At 39.8% G+C, this 23,818-nt stretch overlaps 2 protein-coding genes and 1 pseudogene across 3 annotated transcripts; 2 read left to right on the forward strand and 1 right to left on the reverse strand.

The window, feature by feature from the left end:
* Window positions 1-73: 73 nt before the first annotated feature.
* Window positions 74-5,563, forward strand: LOC121753231 (DNA replication licensing factor MCM5-like). The gene is made up of 18 exons (XM_042148442.1): window positions 74-600; window positions 982-1,125; window positions 1,239-1,418; window positions 1,501-1,599; window positions 1,685-1,821; window positions 1,902-2,007; window positions 2,113-2,247; window positions 2,330-2,407; window positions 2,602-2,706; window positions 2,825-2,916; window positions 3,012-3,144; window positions 3,241-3,336; window positions 3,569-3,660; window positions 3,744-3,834; window positions 4,454-4,563; window positions 4,806-4,935; window positions 5,010-5,111; window positions 5,208-5,563. Exons 1-18 carry the CDS (start codon window positions 313-315, stop codon window positions 5,289-5,291), a joined length of 2,202 nt encoding a protein of 733 aa, XP_042004376.1. The 5' UTR covers window positions 74-312; the 3' UTR covers window positions 5,292-5,563.
* An 832-nt stretch (window positions 5,564-6,395) lies between these two features.
* On the forward strand, window positions 6,396-9,758 carry LOC121750365 (putative thiamine biosynthesis oxidoreductase ThiO). Of its 2 annotated transcripts, none has more exons than XM_042144887.1 (9): window positions 6,396-6,560; window positions 6,683-6,740; window positions 7,184-7,292; window positions 7,381-7,537; window positions 7,959-8,010; window positions 8,294-8,440; window positions 8,519-8,630; window positions 8,853-8,979; window positions 9,103-9,758. In XM_042144887.1, exons 1-9 carry the CDS (start codon window positions 6,436-6,438, stop codon window positions 9,560-9,562), a joined length of 1,347 nt encoding a protein of 448 aa, XP_042000821.1. In that variant the 5' UTR covers window positions 6,396-6,435; the 3' UTR covers window positions 9,563-9,758. The 2 variants fall into 2 exon arrangements, with proteins under 2 accessions (XP_042000821.1, XP_042000822.1); XM_042144888.1 differs by having other exon boundaries at window positions 7,396-7,537.
* Window positions 9,759-10,037: 279 nt separating this feature from the next.
* On the reverse strand, window positions 10,038-13,793 carry LOC121751559 (annotated as a pseudogene).
* Between the last annotated feature and the right edge of the window lie 10,025 nt (window positions 13,794-23,818).

Genomic DNA, 23,818 nt, shown 5'->3' on the forward strand with positions numbered 1-23,818 from the left:
GCTTTAGATGTTTAAAAACCCTAGAGAGAAATGAGGGATTTTGTTTAAATATTATAGTTGTGGGCTATTAAATTATAGCCCATTGAACTAAGACCTATTGAGTTGAGGAACTGTGGGCTTTTCTTTGTGGCCCATTTAACCTTAGCTTTGCACCACACGTTGTCGTCACATGTTCCATTCTTTCCCGCCATTTCATTCCCGCCAAAAAATACCCATCTTCCCACCCTCAAACCCTCGCCTTCTGCTCACAACCGCGCATTCTCCCAGTTAGTAGAGAGAGAGAGTGAAAGTGAGAGAGAGAGAGAGAGTGAGATGTCTGGTTGGGACGAGGGTGGAGTATACTACAGCGATCAAGCGCAATTTCCCCATGGCGGCGGCGACCAGGCGGACACCGCCAACCGCCACCAAGCGCTCCAGAAATTCAAGGAATTCATAAGAAATTTCCAGCACAAGAGCCAGCCCAACGTCTTCCCATACAGAGAGGCCCTCTTGTCCAACCCCAAATTCCTGCTTGTCGATCTCGCCGACCTCATCTCCTACGATCCCGACCAAATCCTTCCCCAATTGCTTCGACAGAATCCCGCCGACTATCTCCCACTGGTAAGCACATTTATGCTATTCGTCCTCTTCTTCTTCCACCTAATCCTTGGATTCTGATATCCCTTTTAATTTCAACTAATATGCACGTATGAATAGCATCGGCATTTTGCCTCCCTAAGGCAGTATTTCAAGCATACGTTTATGCATACAAGGCATTTCCCATTTTAATCTACTTAAATGACATTGAGTTTCAGTATGTCTCAATTAAACATTCAATAAACTGGATAACAATTTGCATCAATCAAAGAGAAATGTGAAACTTTGATTCCTCTTATTGCATGATAGCATCAACTTTAAAATTCGGACAATGCATCTGCATATAAACTTAGATATGTGGACTGACTTATTCAACTCTCTTTTGCTATTTGGAAAACAAACCAGTTTGAAAATGCAGCAGCAGAGGTTCTGGCAGGTCTCAGAGCTAGGGTTCAAGGAGATACTGGAGAAATGGAGGAGCCGGTGCCAGGGGAAGTTCAAGTGCTCTTGAAGTCAGAACAGGATCCTGTATCAATGCGATCGTTGGGGGTTAGTTAATCACCTCACGCCACCTTTATGTTTTATGTTGCATTCACATTCATGCTACCTTGTTTAGAGTGTGCATTGTACTGATTCTTTTATCCTGGCGAAAATGTGTGCAGGCACAGTATATTTCAAAACTAGTAAAGATTTCTGGGATTGTTATAGCTGCCTCAAGGACTAAGGCAAAGGCTACATATGTGACACTATTATGTAAGAATTGCAAGAATGTGAAGCTTGTTCCATGTCGTCCAGGGCTTGGTGGAGCAATTGTCCCGCGGTCTTGTGATCATGCCCCTCAGGTATTTCTCCAACATTTTCTGGGTGTTAGTCTTTGGATTAGTAACATTGTAATTGCATTCTAATGCCTTCCACTTTTTTTAGGCTGGAGAAGAGCCATGCCCAATTGATCCTTGGCTCGTGGTTCCTGATAAAAGCAAGTATGTAGATCAACAGACGCTAAAGTTGCAGGAGAATCCTGAGGTGAATAATTACTTCAGGGACTAATAAGATGTTTCCAAAAGTTTTATTCCTGTGGTACTCACGTCTTCTACTCTTGAAATTTAAGGATGTCCCCACTGGAGAATTACCAAGGAACATGCTTCTATCTGTAGATCGCCATCTTGTGCAAACAATTGTTCCTGGAACAAGACTAACGATCATGGGGATATACAGTGTCTTTCAAGCTGCCAACTCATCAGCTTCGTAAGAATTCACTAATATGATTTGAGAATTTAAGTAACCTGGTCGACTGTTAATCAATGTATTTTGAATTGTTTGAGCAGTCATAAAGGAGCAGTAGCAGTTAGGCAGCCCTATATTCGTGTTGTTGGATTAGAGGAAACTTCTGAGGCTAATTCTCGAGGGCCTACCAACTTCACCAGAGATGAGGTAATTGCCTGGGGTTTTCATCTATAAGATACTAAATCTCAACCTTGAATGTAAACTTGTTTCAACATTGACAATGGTATGGTGTCATGCTAACTCTTTCTTCAGATTGAAGAATTCAAAAAATTTGCATCAGAATCTAATGCATATGAAGAAATATGCTCCAAGATTGCCCCGTCAATATTTGGCCATGCAGACGTGAAAAAGGCAGTTGCCTGCCTTTTGTTTGGAGGTTCAAGAAAGGTATATTAGCTTGTTTTTATTTCTCCTATTAGTTTTAGTTTATTTGTTTAATTACTATTAAAGACTACCTTTGAAAATGCAGACTTTGCCTGATGGTGTAAGATTAAGAGGTGATATTAATGTGCTGCTCTTAGGAGATCCATCCACAGCCAAGTCACAGGTTGGTCTAGATTCCTTATAGTGAGAAATGTACTATGTTACAATTGCATGTTGTGCTTGATCATTAGCCCTGTGCAAACTTACCTATTTCTGTTTTGAATAATGTTGAGATCTAAAAGATAAAAAAAAGTATCTTCGTTGCTTCAAATAAAGCGGTATAAAATGTTTTCGGAGTTTTGTCGTATCCCATTGTAGTTTCTCAAGTTTGTTGAGAAGACTGCTCCAATAGCTGTTTATACTTCTGGAAAAGGCTCATCTGCTGCTGGTCTGACTGCTTCTGTAATTCGAGATAATAGCACAGTGAGTTTTGAGCTCCTAATCATTATGCAGAGCATAGCTATATTTCCTCTTTACTGTTTTTTTAAAAATTATCATGCAATTTGAAGCATTTTGTCATGGTTCTGCCTCTTTAATACAGAGGGAGTTTTATCTAGAAGGAGGTGCCATGGTCCTAGCAGATGGAGGAGTTGTTTGCATAGATGAATTTGATAAAATGAGATCAGAAGACAGGTGATTGCACTGTGATTTGGTTGACCTTAGAATCAGATACTTGTTCCGTGGTTCCACTTACCAGTAGAGAGCTCAAACTATTGATATCTGTTTAGGGTTGCTATTCATGAAGCTATGGAACAGCAAACTATATCCATTGCTAAAGCAGGAATAACAACAGTACTCAACTCAAGGACCTCTGTGCTTGCTGCGGCCAATCCTCCGTCTGGGCGTTACGATGACCTTAAAGTTAGTTTGTGTGGATTGTTCGTTTATTCTTTCATCATTTCCATTTTAGTTCTTGTGATGTAATTGGTGAAACTAACAGATTTCCTTATTTTTCAGACTGCTCAAGACAACATTGATTTGCAGACAACAATTCTATCAAGATTTGATTTAATTTTTATTGTTAAAGATATCAGAATGTATGCACAGGACAAGGTACAAAATTGCTGATCAACTTAGTCAGCATTCAACTTGAAAAAATTTATCATGCATGGATATATATGCTCATACATGTGATTTCTGAAATATATAAAGAAAACGCAAGGAACTTACAGATATATTTACTGAATATCAAGGTGGATTGTTACTAAGAATGTTAAACCAAAGGTCAGTCTGATAAAGGCAAATGAAATAATGCTATGCTTTAACGGATGTTATACCTTTGCAGAATATTGCCAGCCACATCATCAAAATTCATGCATCAGCTGATGGAACCACTAGCGACACAAGGACTATCAAAGAAGACAACTGGCTGAAAAGGTTTTAATCAAGATCCTTTATATCTAGCTTGACGTTTTCTTTTGTGATATTCATCATCTGAAGTTTCTAAATTTCTTATGCAGGTATATAAACTATTGTCGGACTGAATGCCGTCCTCGCCTTTCAGAGTCTGCAGCATCCAGATTGCAGGAGAGCTACGTAAAAATCAGACAGGTAGGTGACATACTGGTCTTAAATCTTAAAGATGCAAACATATTCTATTATTAGCCATTGTAATAATATTATTTTAGGAAATAGGAAGAGTACGAAATCTATGTACTTTAATAGGTTCACAACATTAATGAAAATGATATATCGGATATTAAGTTTTGATACCATGCTGATCCCAACCTACTCATACAAATTTGAGATATGGCCTTAGTTGAATTAAATCTATGATGGTGGGACACCATTAAACTCTTGGTGTTTGTTGCAAAACCATAATCATGTCTAGGGCTAATTCTGTTTCTTATTAGATCACTGATAATCTTGTCAAGTGTGTTCATTGGTTTTTCCTAAACAACTTTTTTGGTCTGACAATCAGCTTATGTGTTCCTTTTAAATTTGGTGATATTTAACTTCTATTAAAAAATGTCTACCTCAAGATTCTTCTTCCTTTTTGTTCCTTTTCCCTATAGTACAACTGTTCCATTAGGTTTCACTGTTTCTGCAAATCTATTAATGACTCATGATTGGTTTTCGGCCTGTTTTAGGTACTTTGATGGCTATGCAAAATTGCAAATAGTTCAAACAATGTTGTATAAATTTCTCTTGCTGTACGTTTTCATTGCAGGATATGAGAAAGCAAGCAAATGAAACTGGTGAGGCTACTGTGATACCAATTACAGTAAGGCAGTTGGAGGCTATAGTGAGGTTAAGTGAAGCACTTGCAAAAATGACTCTGTAAGTTGACGCTCTACTTCATGCTTCACGTTGTTCTGCATAATCATAATCTGTAGTTGCAATTGGTAATTATATATTGCTACAACATTCAGCATATACCAAGTATACAAAGATGATAAATCAATGTTTGCTATAGATGTATTTGGTGTTATTGCAACTGTAACATAGTATTATTATTATATGAATGTATACAATAGAGTAGAATTAAAACAGCTGTTGCTGAATCTTCTCTGTGACGCTAGGTCTCACGTTGCGAATGATAACCACGTCCTAGAAGCCATCAGGCTATTCAACAACTCTACAATGGATGCTGCACGTTCTGGGTTAAATCAACATATAAACCTTACTCCTGAGATGGCAAATGAGATAAAGGTAAGATACAATTTGCCTTGCCCTAATCTTATCCATCTTCAACACCACCTTGCTAAACTCTTTTGAAATGGCAGCAAGCGGAAACCCAGATCAAGAGACGGATGGGGATTGGAAGCCATATTTCAGAGAGGCGGCTCATCGACGAGCTTTCTAGAATGGGATTGAATGAATCCATTGTAGGGTCAAGAGCCATTATACTAACTACAATAAGTTTAGTAAATGGCATATGATATATCTGACATCTTCTTGAACATGGTGTGTGCTTGTTACAGGTTAGAAGAGCGTTACTGATTATGCATCAAAGAGAAGAAGTGGAATACAAACGAGAAAGACGAGTAATTGTCAGAAAAGCTTGAAGTCATAGCAAGGTAGAACTGAACTCCTGCAGCTCAATCTTGCATTGTAGAAGAATGTTTGTTGTAAGATGCAGAGAATGAATGTCTCACCATGAGATTTGTCTTATCAATTTATTTGAGCTCTGTATCTCTTCAACGAAGGGTATAAATCGATATGGTTTACTACTTTCGCAAGGACATAAAACTTAGCGAGTTCGATCTCTAAATGTTATGAATATATCAGACTCTATTCATGATACAATATCATGTGCCTATTAATATGTGGAGTCAAATTCGATTTTTTTGGCATTTTCCAATATTTTAAAAATTAATTAATTCGTTTGAATTGAAATTGTATTGCAAATCTATCACAGACCACGGTGAGTGCAAATTAATGTATCCACGATCAACAATACCACATGAAAAGAGAGAATTAATCATAACTAACTTGTATAAAATTACCATTTATATTACCTTCATTACTGAAAATTGATATATTTAGTTAAGTTACCGTATATAATTATTGAGAAATGTTAATCAAATTCACAATACCTGCAATAATCAATCTTTAAAAAAATTAACCAGTAAACACATTCAAGAACTCAAAACCATTAATTTTCAATTAAATTCACGTCCATAGACAAACAATGACGCGCTTCCCATTTCATTGTGGCACAAATTAACATTGTGAATGTGACAATACCTCATTTAAAATAAATGAATAATTTAATTATAATTACCATCTTCATTAAATATAAATTTATTGTATTTAGTGATGGTAGTACTAATTAACTTAACAATACTACCAATAATAATCTATCTAAAAATTTTCTATTTAAAGATCATACCAATCCTCGTTGACGTATCGAACATCCTTTGAATACGAGCATGACTGTTTTAAGGGCTGTCCGAACTTGCACATTTCTCTAATTGTAATAGATTAGGACTTTGATAAATTTGTATAATAGTATTTTAGTGGATTTCGGAGATGTGCCGAACATTAAAAAAAAACTATTCTAAAAAAACAAATTTATTAAAGAAAAAATATACGAGTATAATGAGAAATGTTGGCGGTTGTGGCCAGACCCATTAAGGAAGGGCGGATCCGGATCACCTTCGTTTTAGTAGAGTTGAGTATTGATATTTAATAGCCTAACCAGCGAAGATGGGAGCGCAAAACCAAGGTATTTTGTCCTTCAATTGGAAATGGCGGAAAACAACAGTAATTTCAACACCCATCACTTCATTGTATGTGCGTTGCTCTTCGACTGTATCCCCACGACCCCTCAGGTGAACCCCTCCCCCCACTTTCTCTCTGTATGAGTATTAAAAATAGGTCCTTTGTTTGTTCATTAAGTTTGCCGAGTGAGGTCTCTTTTCCTAATCTGCTGTTGTTTTTGGTTAATCTGCAGATACGCAGTTCTTGGCGCTGGCTTTGCTGGCTTATCCGTGGCTTGGAATTTGCTTCGAGTACTCTCTCTCTTTTGAATTTTTGTATACTTTATCTGGTGGTGTTGCTTGTCATTCAAATGAAATTTTTTTCTCAAAGTTCAAAATTTGAATTTGTATTGGAACTTCAAGTCTTCAAGACTAAGTGCTAGAAGAAAAGGAGGGATCTTGGAAGAGTAAATTAAAGAGAATAAAGAATGAAGTGTTTAATCATGATTTCAACAACCTTTTTTTTTCTTATGAAATGCTATATGGGGCAAATTTAGCTTGAGGATATCACTAGGACTAGGATTATAGGAGATAAAATGAAGCACTACAATTAGAACTAGAACAAAAGATAACCATTTCCTCTGTGTTATCTTAGATTTCAAACGCTTGTTATTTGCTGCAATGCTTTGCATGTGGTATTAAAGATTTTAAAATTCTTTGTTAATGCATTAATTGCTGGAAGTGTGTATTTGCAGCATGGTTCCAAGGACTCCCATCTTTCTGTTGATATTTATGATGAAGCTGGCGTTGGCGGAGGTGCATCTGGGATTGCTGGTGGGCTTCTTCATCCATACTCGCCTAAAGGTCCATATTTTCTTTGAGTCAGTCTTCGGTTCTTTACTGTATTGGCACCTAAATGGTTAAATGCTTTAAATGTTATTTTGCTGAGCAGTTCACCGTTTTGCAGTCAAGCTTCTTTGGCACGGTGCAGAGTGCTGGGAAGAAAGTTTGAGTCTCTTAAATATTGCTGAACAAGCACTTCTTAATCTAGTAAATCAGGGAAAAGGTGAAATTGTGGAAGATGGCGACTCTGTTATAGTTAGGAGAAGGTTTGTTCCTTGTCATGTGTTTTCTTTCATGTTTAAATAAGTAATTTGGAGCATGTTGGTGATCTTTTGTGTTAGATATCATTCAATGTTTATAACTATTACAGTGTAGACCTAAGTTGGAAGGTATAGTTACTAGTTTATATTCCAACATGTTAACCATTTTCAGCAATCCTCTCGTAGGTCAGGTTTTTTTGGTGTTTAATCATGGTTTTCTTCTTCTGGTAATTTTGTTTTGTAAAGTTTTGTTCTTTCTTTTCATATTTCTCCCTCTTCTTATACCTTGTGATTGCATGTTCTAGATCTATAGTGGTGCATGTGGTTGTTCTACTTTAAGACTTTTCACTACATTGTACACCATTGCCATTTAGTTTACATTAAGAATTGCTTTGCTCTCGAACTGACACTCACCTGTGTGGTGTAGGGGGATCTTGAGGCCAGCTGTCAATATAAAGAGCATGAATATAATGTCAGAGGTAAGACTTTTGCCAAATCGAATGGGTGTCTGGCTAGGCGTATTTAAAACTATAAACTCCTATATTATTGAAGAAGCTAATGGAGTTTATATGATGTTTGAACCTATCATAGCCTTCAGATTAATTAGAGTACTGAGATTAGTACATCATCAATGACAATTTTGTAATATTGTATCATCTTTAGCGTGTTTTCAAACTTATAAGCTCAGCTAAACACCTTCTAACTGTGAAACGTTTAGTTTGATTTCTCTCTGATGCATATTTATTTTGTTTTCATGAGTAGAATGCTCAGAACTATCTTGCCAATTGCAGACTAGAACTCATCCATGAGGATGCTGCTCAAAAGCTTGTCCCAAATTTATCGCTACCACTGGGCGTGGCGTTTTACATGCCTGAAGCTCTGAATGTTGACTCTCAACGTTACCTCACGGTTAGAAAAAAAGAGCAAAAGTGAAGTGTTTGGATTCTGTTCAACATGGTTTTTAAGACTCGTATCTTTCATCTCTAGGGTCTTTACCTAGCATGTGAAAATCTCGCTAATGGTGTGTCAACCTTGGGCGATATGAACAAAGAATTAAATTTTTACCAGAAATCCATCCCATCTCTGCTCGAACTTTCTGGTAAATATTTCTATATTTTCTCTCATAACTTCATGAATTATTATCTAACAACGTTGCTTATTATTTTCTTGCTAATGAATGTATGGAATAATCTCATAACTACATACACTAAGATTATAAGCTTTTGAGTGACTGAGTTAATGGTGTTTCTTGAAGTCTTTTTCGCTTGTATTGATCCGGTTGACCCTCAATAGTAATAAGATCTGATTGCATATTATTCAGGGGACTACGATGCAGTGATTATCTGCTTTGGAGCCCGGGCAGCATTTCTTCCGGAGCTTTCTGGAAAACTGCCTCTGAGAGCCTGTAGAGGCATCATTGCTAAGCTGCAACTTCCTGATGATATGAGGTACGTTTAATGCTACCCATTCGTTGGCTTATTTCAAGAATAAACTTGGATGAAAGCTTCAGGCATTAATAATATTTTAAACTTCATAAATCCGTATTAAAACTAATGGCCTGTTCATTGCAGGGAAGAGTATCCACAGCACAGTCCCTCAATTCTGTCAGATGCCTGGCTTGCTGTCCATGGAGCTCGACACATGGATTTGGGATCGACATGGGACTGGGAATCAAGGAATTACTCGAGGGGTGTTACAGCTGATGAAGCTTCTGAGGCAGTTAAATTGCTTCTCCCAAAAGCATGTTCGGTGTATCCAGCCATAAAAAAGTGGGACGTAACTGGAACTGTTGGAGGGCTGAGGGGGATGCCACCTGTCACTGCCAACGGATCACTTCCTCTTCTGGGTTGCATAGATAAGTACATTGATAGAAGCCGTTCCTGCAAATACTGGTTGTTTACTGGCCTTGGAGCGAGGGGTCTGCTCTACCATGGTTGGCTTGGAAAACTGTTGGTTCGAGCCGTGCTTTCCTGCAACGAGGATTTGCTTCCTTTGGAGTTAACCTCATGGAAGCACAAAATGCACCAATAACAATGTATGAAGAAGGATCGATGAAAATACTGAGAGGGTGTTCCCACAAAATCAAGAACTGGACCAAGTAGACTAGCTAGTGTTATGGAGATGTCTTTCCATTAACTTGTTGTAGTATTATTTTTTGTTCATTCCAGTGTTTATTTCTTGTTGTAATAATATATTTTGAGTTATAATAGTAATTGATTTAATATCATACATGCTTTTTGTGTTGACGTCTACTCTACTGGTGTCGTTTAGAGATGTTTTTCCAGTAGTGTTTGTAGAAGATTGAATTAATTTTACTTTTTGGTTCAATCCAGTGTTTATTTTTGTTGTAACAATCTATTCTCAAATTTAATACTAATATTAAGGATCGTGACAAAAACACATGTGAATGATGGAGAAAACTTACATACAAACAGATTCCAAAATAAAAATGTTCTATATAGCAATTATCATCTGGTCTTTGAGAATCACATTTTCCTCTAAACTACAACCATCATCGACATCATCCAAAACTTAAACCTTTTGTCATTGAAAAAGTATGGTTTTCTTACCAGTTGTTGAATATCCAAATGGACAGTCCATTCCATCGCATCATCGGCAATTCAAAATTAGGTTTCATCTCCCAATACATTGGTTTGGGGGGGCAGCAAATCGAGAGGGAAATTTTTGGGTTTGGGTATCAACCTTGTGATCAAATACAGAGCGAATGATGAATTTGAGTATGTCAAGAGGGAAATAGGTGACAATGCTGTACACCCAAATAGCTCCGCCCCATCCCCATCCCCATCCTATCCCTTTCATCCTTGCAAACTCCCAATTCGCATATACCGCCACCCACCTAGCCAACTGATCACAATCCACCTATTTTATTTAATCTCAAAATATTTTACAATCCACAAACTAAAATGTGAGTGCTCACCAACGCGGTCATGAGCAGGAGCCCAGGTCGTTCCATGAACGACCAGCTTCGCGATCTGGTGACGAAGATGAGAGCCTGACTAACAATGCTCACTTGCAAGTAGAGCGCAGCAGCCGTCAGCTCCTCCCTCTGATCGACCTAACACCGAAAATATCCTACAAAACACCACCACACATTCAGACCATCAATAACTTCTTCTGGCTTGGCCCCTGCAATGCACATACTCTTGGTTGCAAACTCATCCCACATTAGAGAATGAGATAAAGCAGACTTTGTCCAAAGTAGACAATATCAGACTAATGTATCCTATCAAATACCGAGAAGAAGTTAGTGTGAGCAGCAAGGTGGAAGAAGAGGACGGACATGGCAGCCATATACGTCACGCCGGTCGCGAAGATCTCATTCAGCTTCCACGAGTCCGGCACGGGCGAAGGCTTCACTCTGTCTTTGGAGATGGTCATGATGGTGCCGTCGTTTAAGAGGGCGATGATGAGGACCATTAACGGAGAGAAGTCGAATTTCCAGATGAGAGCAATGAGCACGAATCCAAGGACGATGCGGATTGTGATCGACACCGCATAGATGGTGTAGTTTTTCATCCTCTGGAAAATGGCGCGGCTTGTCAGCACGGCGCTCACGATCACGCTCAGCCCCGGCTCCGTCAACACGATGTCGGACGCGCCGCGCGCAGCGTCCGCTACGGCGATGCCTATATCCGCCTTCTTCAGCGCCGGCGCGTCGTTCACGCCGTCTCCGGTCATGCCGCATATGTGATTTCTCTCTTGCAGCCTCTTCACGATCTCGTACTTGTGCTCTACATGTACAAATATGGATTTTAATATTCCAAAAGATGGTGTTAATTGAAGAATTGAAATACCGGGAAAGACTCCGGCAAAACCGTCTGCTTTTTCAATGAGCTCGTCAACGGACATTGAGGAGTCGCCTTGGGTTTGACCAAGTAGGGAAGAAGAAGGATACATGCTGGTGCCCATGCCAAGGCGACGGCCTGTCTCCTTGCCGATGGCTAGCTGATCGCCGGTTATCATCTTCACGCTGACGCCAAGTTGAATAGCTCTTTTGATCGTCTCCAAGCTCCACCCTTGCCCTCTTTCGTCTTTTCCGGCACACACTGAAAATCACTCAATTTATTACATATATGGTGTGATGCAAACCACGTCCCATATCGGAAAATAGGTAAAATTGCAAGCAATATTGAATACTCCCAAACTCAAGTAGTATAAGGCCTTTTGGAAGATGTCATACTAATATGAGTTTGGATATGCATCAATGGACCCTCACAACATATAACCATATCAATAGCTCACCTGCCGTGCAACCGCGATTCGCAAAATTTTCGATGATCGTTTGAGCCATGTTCAACTCTTCTCCATTGAGTCCACATAATTCAATAATCTAGTAATAATTTCAATATAAGCAATTTGTCTTTACAAAAAAAATGAGTTAAAAATATAAATATACACTACATGTCATGAAATTGAGGATTAGTTGGTGTTTACTTGGTCGGGAGCACCTTTGGTAGAGCGTTGCCAATTCCCATTGGAATCATAATAGGTGATGGTTGTCCGTTTCTCCACAGGGTTGAAAGGCAAGAAATGCACCTCCGTGATCCCCGCCCTCGCCTCTTTGGGATCTTTGAGCATGTTAACAATGGAGGCATCACCAAGTCGGCTGGAAAGACCTCGATCAGATTTTTATCAACGGTGAGCTTGTTGAGAGTGAGAGTTCCCGTTTTGTCGCTGCAGAGCACGTCCATTCCGGCCATCTCCTCGATCGCAGTCATCCTTTTCGTGATGGCCCCCTGCTCAGAGAGCCGGTGGGATCCGATTGCCATCGTCACTGATAAAACGGTTGGCATGGCGATGGGAATCCCACCGATCAAGAGCACCAACAGATTGTCGATTCCTTGCCTATACGCTCTCTTTTGAATAGGGTACATCACTATGATCTCGATCAGCATTCCCACGGCAATCGACCAGATGCAGAAGTTTCCAATCGAAGTCAACACCTTTGAAGCTTTGTTATGAAGTAGTAGTGGTGCTGCACCAAAGGCATTCTCCCATGCTCCTTTTATAGGCAAAATGGTTGAAGAGAAAGTCCACAATGTGTGCTCCAAAAATATCACGTACACACTCACAAATCTCCACATATATGACTTGCATTATTTCAGCAAGAAATAAGGAGCCATAATCTTCAGAAGACAAAGCTGCTATGCCCAAGTCAAAGAGGTAAGGCTAAGCATTTAAGGCATAGCAACCCTACACTGTTGGAAATGTCCCACATTGTTGGTGTTGTCAACGAGATGTGCTGCTTTTCCGAAGAAGGAGTTGATGCCGGTGGCGATAACGACGGCATCGATTTCGCCTTGCTTGCAGGTGGACCCGGAGTAGACCTGATCCCTGGGATTTTTGGTGACGGGCATGGATTCACCGGTGAGAGCTGACTGATCAATCTTGAGAGGGTCGCCTTCCAAGAGACGGGCGTCGGCCGGGATGATATCGCCAAGCTTGACACAGATCAAGTCTCTCGGAACTATGAATGGATGCCTCCTCCTCACTCCATTTTCCATCTCTTAAAACCTTTTTAATCACCATAAATTATGCAATATAAATATTTTTGTCCTGTCATGTAAAATTATGCATTATACTCATGTTTTACTAATTTTGTATTAAAGCTTGTGTTATTTAAAAGTTTCTGTTTTAAAGGACCGAGGGATGTTAAGTGATGCAACAAAATAGTGTCCTGTACCTTGGTTTTTGGAGCAAGGGCAGCTGCAGCGTATCCGGCGTTATTTTCTTCGATGAAACTAATGGTCGAGTTGATAATTAGCAGCACCGTGATGCCGACGAAATCCTGCCAATCTGGAGGTTTGCCCTGTAGAGATTATTCATCCAGTTTCAAATAAATTAGCAAGCAAATGAGCAATAATCTAATAGTATTATAAAAGCATACTCCAAAAAAGATAGTAGTAATTTGTTTGGATTGATTACCCCTCCATGTGCCAACATAAGCACACTCCATAACCCATGAAAGAGGATTCCACATAAATCCCAAAAACTTGAGAAGTTTGCTTTCATTCTTCTCCTCGAGTTTATTGGCGCCAAAAGCTTCAAGCCTCTTTGCAGCTTCTGCCGACGTTAAACCCTCCCTCGAACATTTTAAATGCGCGAAAACTTCTTCAACGGGGATTTTCTCCTGTTTTTGATGTCACGAGTTGAAATCTTATTTTAAATTAAATAAATTATAAGTGTGGAGATTGCTTACAAGGTCCACATCTTTAATCTTAATGGCGTCCATGGATATTAATTCCAAATAATTTGTAGATTATTCTTGAAGGAAACAAGGAGAACGTCGGCGGTCGGGGAAGAAAGATCAAGAGCATTCAAACTCTTCTCTCTTGTCTTCCCTGCAAAAGGTAAAGGTTGTGATCACACGAAGGGATTAATGATGTATGTGTATGTCCCTGCCTCCCATGCAAAATATAACCTCAAGAGAGAGGAACAAATTATAGATGAGAGGGAGACTCTAGCGCTACTTCCCTCTTTGCTTCTCACATCTTCTTTTATATATGCCTTCTTTCAACTCTTGGTTTATCTCCGCTCCTTCCAACCAAAGAGATCCCACCATTTTCATCTAATTTTAATACACAACTTTTGGCATTTACTAAAGTGTCCTTTTATTCAATTGTTAATATATGAAATAATTAGCTTTTGTGAGACAGTATTAGTATTCGGATCCATTTGCATATTTATAATTTGGACAACATATATAGCTCATGGATATTGTTACTTCGGGTTATTTAGGTGATTAATGAAAAAATTGTTTCAAAAAAATGTCAACAATTTTAGATGCGAAGATCCAACAGTAGTAGTACTAGTAGTATATTATAGTGTTATCTATATTGGGCTGTTTTCTCCCCCTTTTTCATTAAACTTCAACTCTCAATCATTTTTAACGGCCCATAGTAAAGTGGGCCAAAAGTACTCAGCCCATAAGTATAGTGTGCTTACATATTTAGACGAAATCCCTATTTCAAATCTAGGGTTCTATTCCATCTCAAACCAGAGACTTTCGTCCAGTGTTGAACATCGTCAGGCGAAAATGGTGACCACTCTCTCTCGTCCATATGTGTTTTGTATAGAGTAGATAGTTTGTTGATCTATTTTCGATTATATGAAAATAACTGAACGAAATTGTGAACAGCCGTCGCACAAGACGTTCATGATTAAGAAGAAGCTGGCGAAGAAGCAGAGGCAAAATAGGCCAATTCCTTACTGGATCCGTATGCGCACGGACAACACCATCAGGTATTTTGCTTTTGCTACTTTTCAGTTACTTTTAGAATGAATTATTTTTTGGGGAAATTCAGAGTGATCTTGTTTTCTGTAGGTACAACGCGAAGCGCAGGCATTGGCGCCGTACCAAGCTAGGGTTTTGAGATGCTGCTTGGGAATTTTTTTTGGATGCTTTGTATTAATGGGTTTTAGTTTTTTTTTGCTTCAGTTGTAGACTGAAACCTATCTCCCGAGACAATAGTGTTTTTATTTTATTAAGATAATAAGTTTGAAATTTTGGATTATCTCTGTTTTCTCTATCTATTTTGGCTTTCCTATTGATGGGCAATGTTTGTGGTATTAATTGTTGTTTTGTGCTATCAATGTTGTGTTTTTTCCTTGTCTCACAAATCTGCAAGAGATGCAGAAAATGGTGTATCCTGCATTGTATGAATTGATAAAGTACTAGGCTGGTACACACGCACCATAGAAAAACTAATTAGAGAATTTGTTGAATGATATGCTCTTTATGATTTGCATGTTCATCGTTTTTAACATAGTGCGTTTGTTACTACTAATTATTTTGGTTGTAAAATTTAAGATAGACCATCACTAGGCATGCATAAACCGACCCGGCCCGCCGGTTAACCGCTGGTTCGGGCCCGCCGGTTCATGAACCGGAACCGGGCCCGAAACCGGCGGTTTGAACCGGCAGGCGGGTTGAAGGGTCGAAAGGGCCGGTTCAGGTTCGTGAATATCTCGACCCTTGAACCGGCGGTTCAAAACTGGCGGTTCGGCGGTTCGAACCGCCGGTTCAAAGGGTCGAACAGTGTTTCGTAGGTTAGGGGTTCGTAGGGGTTGAGGATAGCCGTTGGAATCGGCGGTTTGCGGGGTAAACCGCCGGTTTGTCGGGGTAAACCGGCGGTTCGGGAGCCGGTTTCCGCCGGTTCCGGCCACTTTTCAGAGGCTAGATCGTAGGGTCAGTGATTAGGCCTGCAAAACCGGTCGTAAACCGCCGGTTTTCGGTCAGAAACCGGCGGTTTACGGCAGATTTCAAAATTTCAAATTTTTTTTTCATCCAATTTTACTCCAATTTTACTCCTATAAATACTCCCACTTCTCCTTCATTATTCCTTGCCTCATTCCTTGAATTTTCGAAATTTCATTCTCAATCTCCATTTCTCTATTCTCTCCTCATTCTCTCTAATTGCGCAAGTTTAATTCTACACTTTCTACTCACTAGTCACTACTATATTTGTTGTGCTCATAATTTACCACTTCTTTTATACGTCTTAATACATATTTCATTCCAAGTCCATATTACTTTTCATTTATCAATATATTCAATATGTCTTCTTCTCGTGATGATCGGGGCAAGGGAATAGCCCAAGATCAAAGCACTACGCGTCCCTCAAAATCTCGACGACCTAGTCGTCGAGATGTTATGGAAGAGGTTTCCCGATTGGCAGCCGAACGCATGCAAGTAAGTAATGAAAAATTTGTTTTCCAATTCACATGCACAAAATTTCATTAAATTTTTTTTGCGTTCATACTTTTAACTTCTACGTACATAATATTTGTAGATGGTTAAGAGTATATATATAATACACTTATACGTTTAAGAACTTCAACGTCGTTTCTTGTCATTTGTAATTAGTTCTTCACTAGTAGTCTCATTTGTATTTAAATTTTGTTTAACACTTCAAGACCGCCATATGTTTTCAATTTGTAATTGTTGTAACTTGTAACGTGTAATTTGTAAACATGCAATTTCAATAAAATTGCAACTTTAGCCGTATTTTTTTCAATTTTATTTACTCACATTGCATACAAAAATAAACTTGAAAAGTGTAATGTAATTTGATTAAAATTGAAAAGTTGAGAAATGCAAAAAAAAAAAAATCGTGGAACCGGCGAACCGGCCCGGAACCGGCTGTTCAAGCCGAAAACCGGCGGTTTTGAACCGCCGGGTAACCCGCCGGTTTTTTGAACCTGAACCGGAACCGTCCGAAGCTAGGCGGGCCGGTTCAGGTTCGTGAATATCTCGACCCTTGAACCGCCGGTTCGGGCCCGGAACCGGCGGTTTACGACCCTTGTGCATGCCTAGACCATCACTCATGGTATCGATCATCGACTCTGTTTTTTATTTTTAGGCTGATTTGCCTCTCCAGGATATGTGCTAAATCTCTATTTTACATACTTGTTTTTTTTTGTTTGAGGCGTAGAATCCAATTTGTTTCTTTCTTCAAATATCTACCAATATAATCAGTAGTAAGGACTAAGGAGTGTACTTTTACTAGTGAGTGAAAAGGCAAAATATAAACCATGGAAGAAAAATAACTGGAAACGATACCATGTTTATGTTATTCCAACTTTAGTATACACGAATTTAGTAGCTTAAAATAATTACCTGGTAAATATTGTTTTGCTTCTTTCAAGAATTTCCCTTTCATCAAACAGGCTTCATAATCATGACATTAATTTTGTATCAAATTGGTTGTACTATACTAGTAATACATTACATGAATGTGTAATTTAAAATGTCTCATTTTCCTTCTATTTTGTGTGCCATATGTGTAGAAATTTTTGTCAAAATTTATTGTCCCACATCGGTGGGCATTAGGGAGTTTGGGGGAGTGGCTGCCTATAAAAGGAGCTCACCCCCCATTTTGTAAAATATCCCAAATTGTACTCTTCTCCATTTAAATATATAAGTGGGCTCTGCAGAGGGTGCTCGGAGACGTAGGCAATTTGGCCGAACTCCGTTATCAAAGTTCCGGGTGTGTTCTTTCTTTATTATCTATTTTGTTCCGCATTTATTTCTGGGTTTATTTTCTGTAGTAGTATTGTATTCAATATTATTTGCGGGTTTGGTAGTAGTGTTTTGTACGGTTCTTTTGTGTGTTTTTATATTGTGATAAATACACCGTCTGATAAATTCTGTTAGGAATCTGGTATTTAAGAGGGACAGTGTCCTCACCAGTCTTTCCAAAGAATTTATTTGGAGAAGTAATTTTATCGAGTAGACCCCATTGGGTTAACTCTGAAATTACTGAATCGGTTCATTTCACTATTTGAGAGAAAATTACCCGGTTTTCTCAACAAGTGGTATCAGAGCCAAGGTTCGTCCTTGGTTCTATTTGTTTGTAATATTGAATACTTTATTTTGAGTCTGTAATGGCGGGTAATGATCAAGAAAACAAGGCTAGTTCTTCGTCATCGTGGTCGAGGTTTCCACTGTCAAATATGAAATTGACGGTGGAGATATTTGACGGTACTGGCCATTTTGGTATGTGGCAGGGGGAGGTTCTAGACTCTCTTTTCCAGCAGGGTCTTGACATTGCCATTGAAGAAAAGAAACCAGAAGATATAGATGATAAAGATTGGAGTACCATAAATCGGTTAGCTTGTGGAACAATTCGGTCGTGTCTGTCCAGGGAGCAGAAGTATGCTGTCAAGAATGAGACTTCTGCATATAGATTGTGGAAGACACTGGAGGACAAATTTCTGAAGAAGAGTGGTCAGAATAAGCTCCTTATGAAGAAAAGGTTGTTCCGATTTGAATACCGATCAGGTACCACTATGAATGAACACATTACTTTGTTTAACCAATTAGTAGCAGACCTGCTAAATTTAGATGTGAAATTTGAGGATGAGGATCTGGCATTGATGTTGTTGTCGTCTCTACCTAATGAATTTGAACATCTGGAGACCACATTACTCCACGGTAAAGAGAATGTGTCTTTAGATACTGTATGTTCTGCTTTGTATAGTCATGAATTGCGAAAGGCAGATAAAATGAAAGGCAAAGCAGTTACATATGAAGCATTAGTGGCAAGAGGTCGTCAACAAGGCCGATCAAAGGAGAGAAGAGGAAGGTCCAAATCGAAAAGGCGAGTTGCCAAAGATGAGTGTGCTTTCTGTTATGAGAAAGGACATTGGAAGAAAGACTGCCCAAAGTTGAAGAAGAAAGAAAAGGCTTCGCAAGATGCAAATGTTGCTGAATGCAAAAATGATGCGGAGTCAGATTGTTCTTTGACAGTTTCACCTTCAACATCGCATCCAGACGAGTGGATATTGGATTCAGGTTGCACCTATCATATGTGTCCCATCAGGGAGTGGTTCTTTGATTTCGAAGAACTCAATGGCGGACTTGTTTACATGGGGAATGACAGTCCATGTAAGACAGCCGGGATAGGCTCAATCAAGCTACGGAATCAGGATGGATCCACCAGAATTTTGAAGGATGTGCGGTACGTGCCCCAGTTGAAGAAGAATCTCATCTCATTGGGGGCCTTAGAATCTAAAGGCCTAGTTGTGATGATGCGAGATGGAATTCTTAAAGCAACTTCAGGAGCATTGGTGATGTTGAAAGGCGTGAGAAAGAACAATTTGTATTACTACCAAGGTAGTACAGTTGTTGGGACAGTAGCAACTGCAACTTCGAGTAATAAGAAGGATGCAGAGGCGACGAAGCTTTGGCATTTGCGATTGGGACATGCTGGTGAGAGATCATTGCAAATTCTCGCTAAGCAAGGATTATTGAAAGGTACGAAGTCTTGCAAATTAGAGTTTTGCGAGCATTGTGTTCTGGGAAAACAGCGAAGAGTGAAATTTGGCACTGCAATCCATAATACGAAGGGAATTCTGGATTACGTGCACTCAGATGTGTGGGGACCTGCCAAGACTCCGTCACTTGGAGGTAGACACTATTTTGTCACTTTTGTAGATGATTTTTCCAGGAGAGTTTGTGTAACGACCCGGAAAATCGTTACCTACACGAAAGAATAAACCACGTATCAAATACACTTTCGACAACAAATCGAGACGAAAAGTTGGATAAGAACCGCGTCACATCAGGCACGTTTTCCAAGTGGATAAGAACCACGTCGCATCAGACACGTTTTTCAACACCGCATTAATTACGCGTCACATCGAAACGAAAAGACGTGATTTTTTGTCTTTTATGAAAATTTTTCTATAAATACAACGTCCCTCCATTTCATTTCTTTTACTTCTACGAACGAATCGAGAATCCGAGAGAGAGAAGAGAGAGGGAGAATCCGAGAGAGAGAGAGAGCGCCGCCGGAGGCGGCGACGGTGGACGGCGGCGCTGAGGATGGCTGGAGGCGGCGACGGTGGACGGCGGCGCTGAGGATGGCTGGACGGCGACAGCAGCGTCCTCCCGGCTTCGCGTCTCCCGGCTGCGAAAGCAGCGGCGCTGCGTTTTGATCGAGGTGGGCTTTCTAGTTACCGTACAGTTTTTACGAGAAGTTTTTACGTGGGCTTTCTAGTTACCGTACAGTTTTTTTAACGAGAAGTTTTTACGTGGGCTTTCGAAGCATCATGTTATATGTGATCAAAGTGAAAGTGATGTTACGTGAAATATGTGTTGATATATCGAGTGATTTGTGATTTGCTCGACTTGTTTATGTGATATGAGATGATGCTCGATCTTGACTGAGAAAAATGATTTATGTCTCAAAAAAACGTTTTGAGGAAAATAAAGTTGAAAAGGTTATGTCAAGCCATATTTTGTTTTGGAACTATGCCTATCTGACTGCAACGATGAATGAAATAGATTGATGGGAGACCGTGGGAGGTAACCACTTCCCAGGCACTTGAATGTTAAGATATGATGAATGATGAAAGGAAAGATGAATGATGAATGGATTGATGAATGAACAAGAGATAGTGAAATCGGGTTTCTCAGATACGGCATATGTTCCAGGAAAATAGATCGAAAGATCGCTTTTGAAAAAGGAAAAGAAAAATGTTTAGTGTTCTCGGACTTTTCCTAAAATCCCGAGTTCACTCAAAGAGTGGCTTGACAAAATCTATTTTTATAAAATATATTTTGGCACGTGTCCACTGAGTACACCAAGTACTCAGCCCTGCATGTTTTCTCTATGTGCAGGTTGAGCGGTGACGAGCGCGGTGGGTGTTGAGCATGAAAGTGAAGAAGATTGTAAATAAAACTTTCTGAATATATTATGTCTTCATACATAATAGTATTCTACTCTCGAATGCTTCCGCCAAGTAATGTTGAGATAATTTTATCTCGAGTTGCTGATTGTTGAAAAGACACTATGATTTTATTCGAGCTTTTCCCATTTGTTTGGAGCTAAAGTCGAGTTTGCACTCTGTGTATCATACACTCTGATATATATTATTCTTTTAAGCTAATTGAGTCTTTCTTATGAACTGTTATCCTTAAATGTTATTCTTAAATGTTTGTCCCTTGGTCACGATCGCCTCGTTTGTAACACCCCTGGGGTGGGCGGGCGTGACAGTTTGGGTGTACACTATGAAGAGCAAAAATGAAGTCCTTGGGATTTTTCTGAAATGGAAAGCTCAAGTTGAAAATCAGATGGGGAGAAAGATCAAGGTTCTCCGATCAGACAACGGTGGAGAATACAAGAGTGATCCTTTCCAAGATGTATGCCAGGAGTGTGGCATAGTTCGGCACTTCACAGTGAGAAATACACCACAACAGAATGGAGTGTCAGAGCGTATGAATCGAACACTAGTGGAGAAAGTTCGTTGTATGCTGTCTAATGTTGGGCTAGACAGAAAATTTTGGGCTGAGGCCATCACATATGCTCAACACATTGTCAATCGTTTGCCATGTTCTGCCATTGATGGCAAGACTCCTTTAGAGGTATGGTCCGGTAAACCAGCAACTGATTATGATTCTTTGCGTATTTTTGGTTCTATTGCATATTATCATGTGACTGAATCAAAGTTGGATCCACGTGCAAAGAAGGCTTTGTTTATGGGTTTCAGTGCTGGTGTTAAAGGATATCGGTTATGGTGTTTGGAGTCTAAGAAGACGATTGTAAGTAGGGATGTTACCTTTGATGAATCTTCCATGTTGAATAAGGTAAATCCAAATAGTAGTGATACTTCGCAGCAGGTGGAGTATACACCTAAGCAGGTGGAGTTCGAAGAAGCAGTTGTGATCCCAACTACGAACACCACAAATGACTCTCCTATGGAAGAAGAAGAGTCAGATGATGAAGAGGTTCCACCCCAAGAACCTTCGCAGCAATCAGAGCCAATTGCAGTCAGGCGAACGAGGCGGGAAAATAAGAAACCTGCTCGATTTGCGGATATGGTAGCATATGCGCTTCCAGTTGTTGATGATGTTCCATGTATCTTTTCGAAAGCTATTGAAAGTTCAGAAAGCGGTGGTTGGAAAGGTGCTTTGGAAGAAGAGATGCAATCTCTTCAGAAGAACAAGACATGGAAGCTGATGCCATTGCCGGAAGGCAGGAAGGCAATTGGATGTAAATGGGTTTTTGCAAAGAAAGAGGGATTTCCTGACAGAAATGATGTTCGCTACAAAGCAAGATTGGTAGCTAAAGGCTACGCCCAGAAGGAGGGAATTGATTACAATGAGGTATTTTCTCCTGTTGTTAAACATTCCTCCATTAGAATTTTGTAAGCTTTGGTAGCGCAGTTGAATTTGGAGCTAGCTCAACTTGATGTGAAGACCGCGTTTTTACACGGTGATCTGAAGGAGGAAATCTATATGACCCAACCGGAGGGATTCAAGGTTGCTGGTAAAGAAAATTGGGTTTGCAAGTTGAACAAATCGTTGTACGGATTGAAGCAGTCTTCAAGACAGTGGTACAAACGGTTTGACAAGTTTATGAAGGATCAGATGTACACAAGAAGCAAATACGACCACTGTGTGTATTTGCGCAGACTTCAAGATGGTTCCTACATCTACCTACTCTTATACGTTGATGATATGCTGATAGCATCAAAGAGCCAAGTTGAAATTGACAGATTGAAGGCTCAGTTGAGTCAAGAGTTCGAGATGAAGGATTTGAGGAAAGCCAAGAAGATTCTCGGTATGGAGATTACAAGGGATAGAGAGGGAGGCAAGCTTTGGCTGACACAGAAGCAGTATTTGACCAAAGTACTACAGCGTTTTGGTATAAATGATGATTCCAAACCTGTAAGTACCCCACTTGCTCCTCATTTGAAACTTAGTTCTCAGTTATCTCCAAATACGGAAGATGAGCGAGAATATATGGCGAAGGTTCCCTATGCTAACGCAGTTGGAAGCTTGATGTATGCAATGGTGTGTACAAGACCAGACATTTCACAGGCCGTTGGTACTGTGAGCAGATACATGCATGATCCAGGCAAGGGTCATTGGCAAGCTGTGAAATGGATTCTGCGGTATATCAAAGATACTGTAGATATTGGTTTGTTGTTTGAGCAGGATAAATCACTTGGTCATTTTGCAGTTGGATATTGTGATTCCGACTATGCTGGTGATTTGGATAAGCGAAGATCTACTACTGGCTATTTGTTCACTTTAGCGAGTGCGCCAGTTAGTTGGAAGTCTACCTTGCAGTCAACGGTAGCTTTGTCTACGACAGAGGCAGAGTACATGGCCATTACTGAAGCTGTGAAGGAGGCGATTTGGCTTCATGGGTTGCTGAAAGAATTGGGTGTTGGTCAGAAACAACTTGAAGTATATTCTGACAGCCAGAGTGCTATTCATTTAGCAAAGAATCAGGTCTTTCATGCAAGGACGAAGCACATTGATGTTCGCTATCATTTTGTGCGGGAAATTCTCGAAGAAGAGGAAATTATCATCCGAAAGGTTCCGACTTTGGAGAATCCTGCAGATATGTTGACCAAGGTGGTGACGAGGGCCAAGTTTGAACATTGTTTGGACTTGGTTAATATTCTGCGATTTGGAGCTGGCGCTTGACTGCGCCAATATGAAAGCACCGCGAGTCGTCTGTTTGGGTGGAGAAGATTTGTGTTTGGTGGGATTTGAAATTTTGCCAAGGTGGAGATTTGTAGAAAATTTTGTCAAAATTTCTTGTCCCACATCGGTGGGCATTAGGGAGTTTGGGGGAGTGGCTGCCTATAAAAGGAGCTCACCCCCCATTTTGTAAAATATCCCAAATTGTACTCTTCTCCATTTAAATATATAAGTGGGCTCTGCAGAGGGTGCTCGGAGACGTAGGCAATTTGGCCGAACTCCGTTATCAAAGTTCCGGGTGTGTTCTTTCTTTATTATCTATTTTG

The sequence above is a fragment of the Salvia splendens genome, chromosome 10 (genome assembly GCF_004379255.2).
Source record: "Salvia splendens isolate huo1 chromosome 10, SspV2, whole genome shotgun sequence".
NCBI lineage: Eukaryota > Viridiplantae > Streptophyta > Magnoliopsida > Lamiales > Lamiaceae > Salvia > Salvia splendens.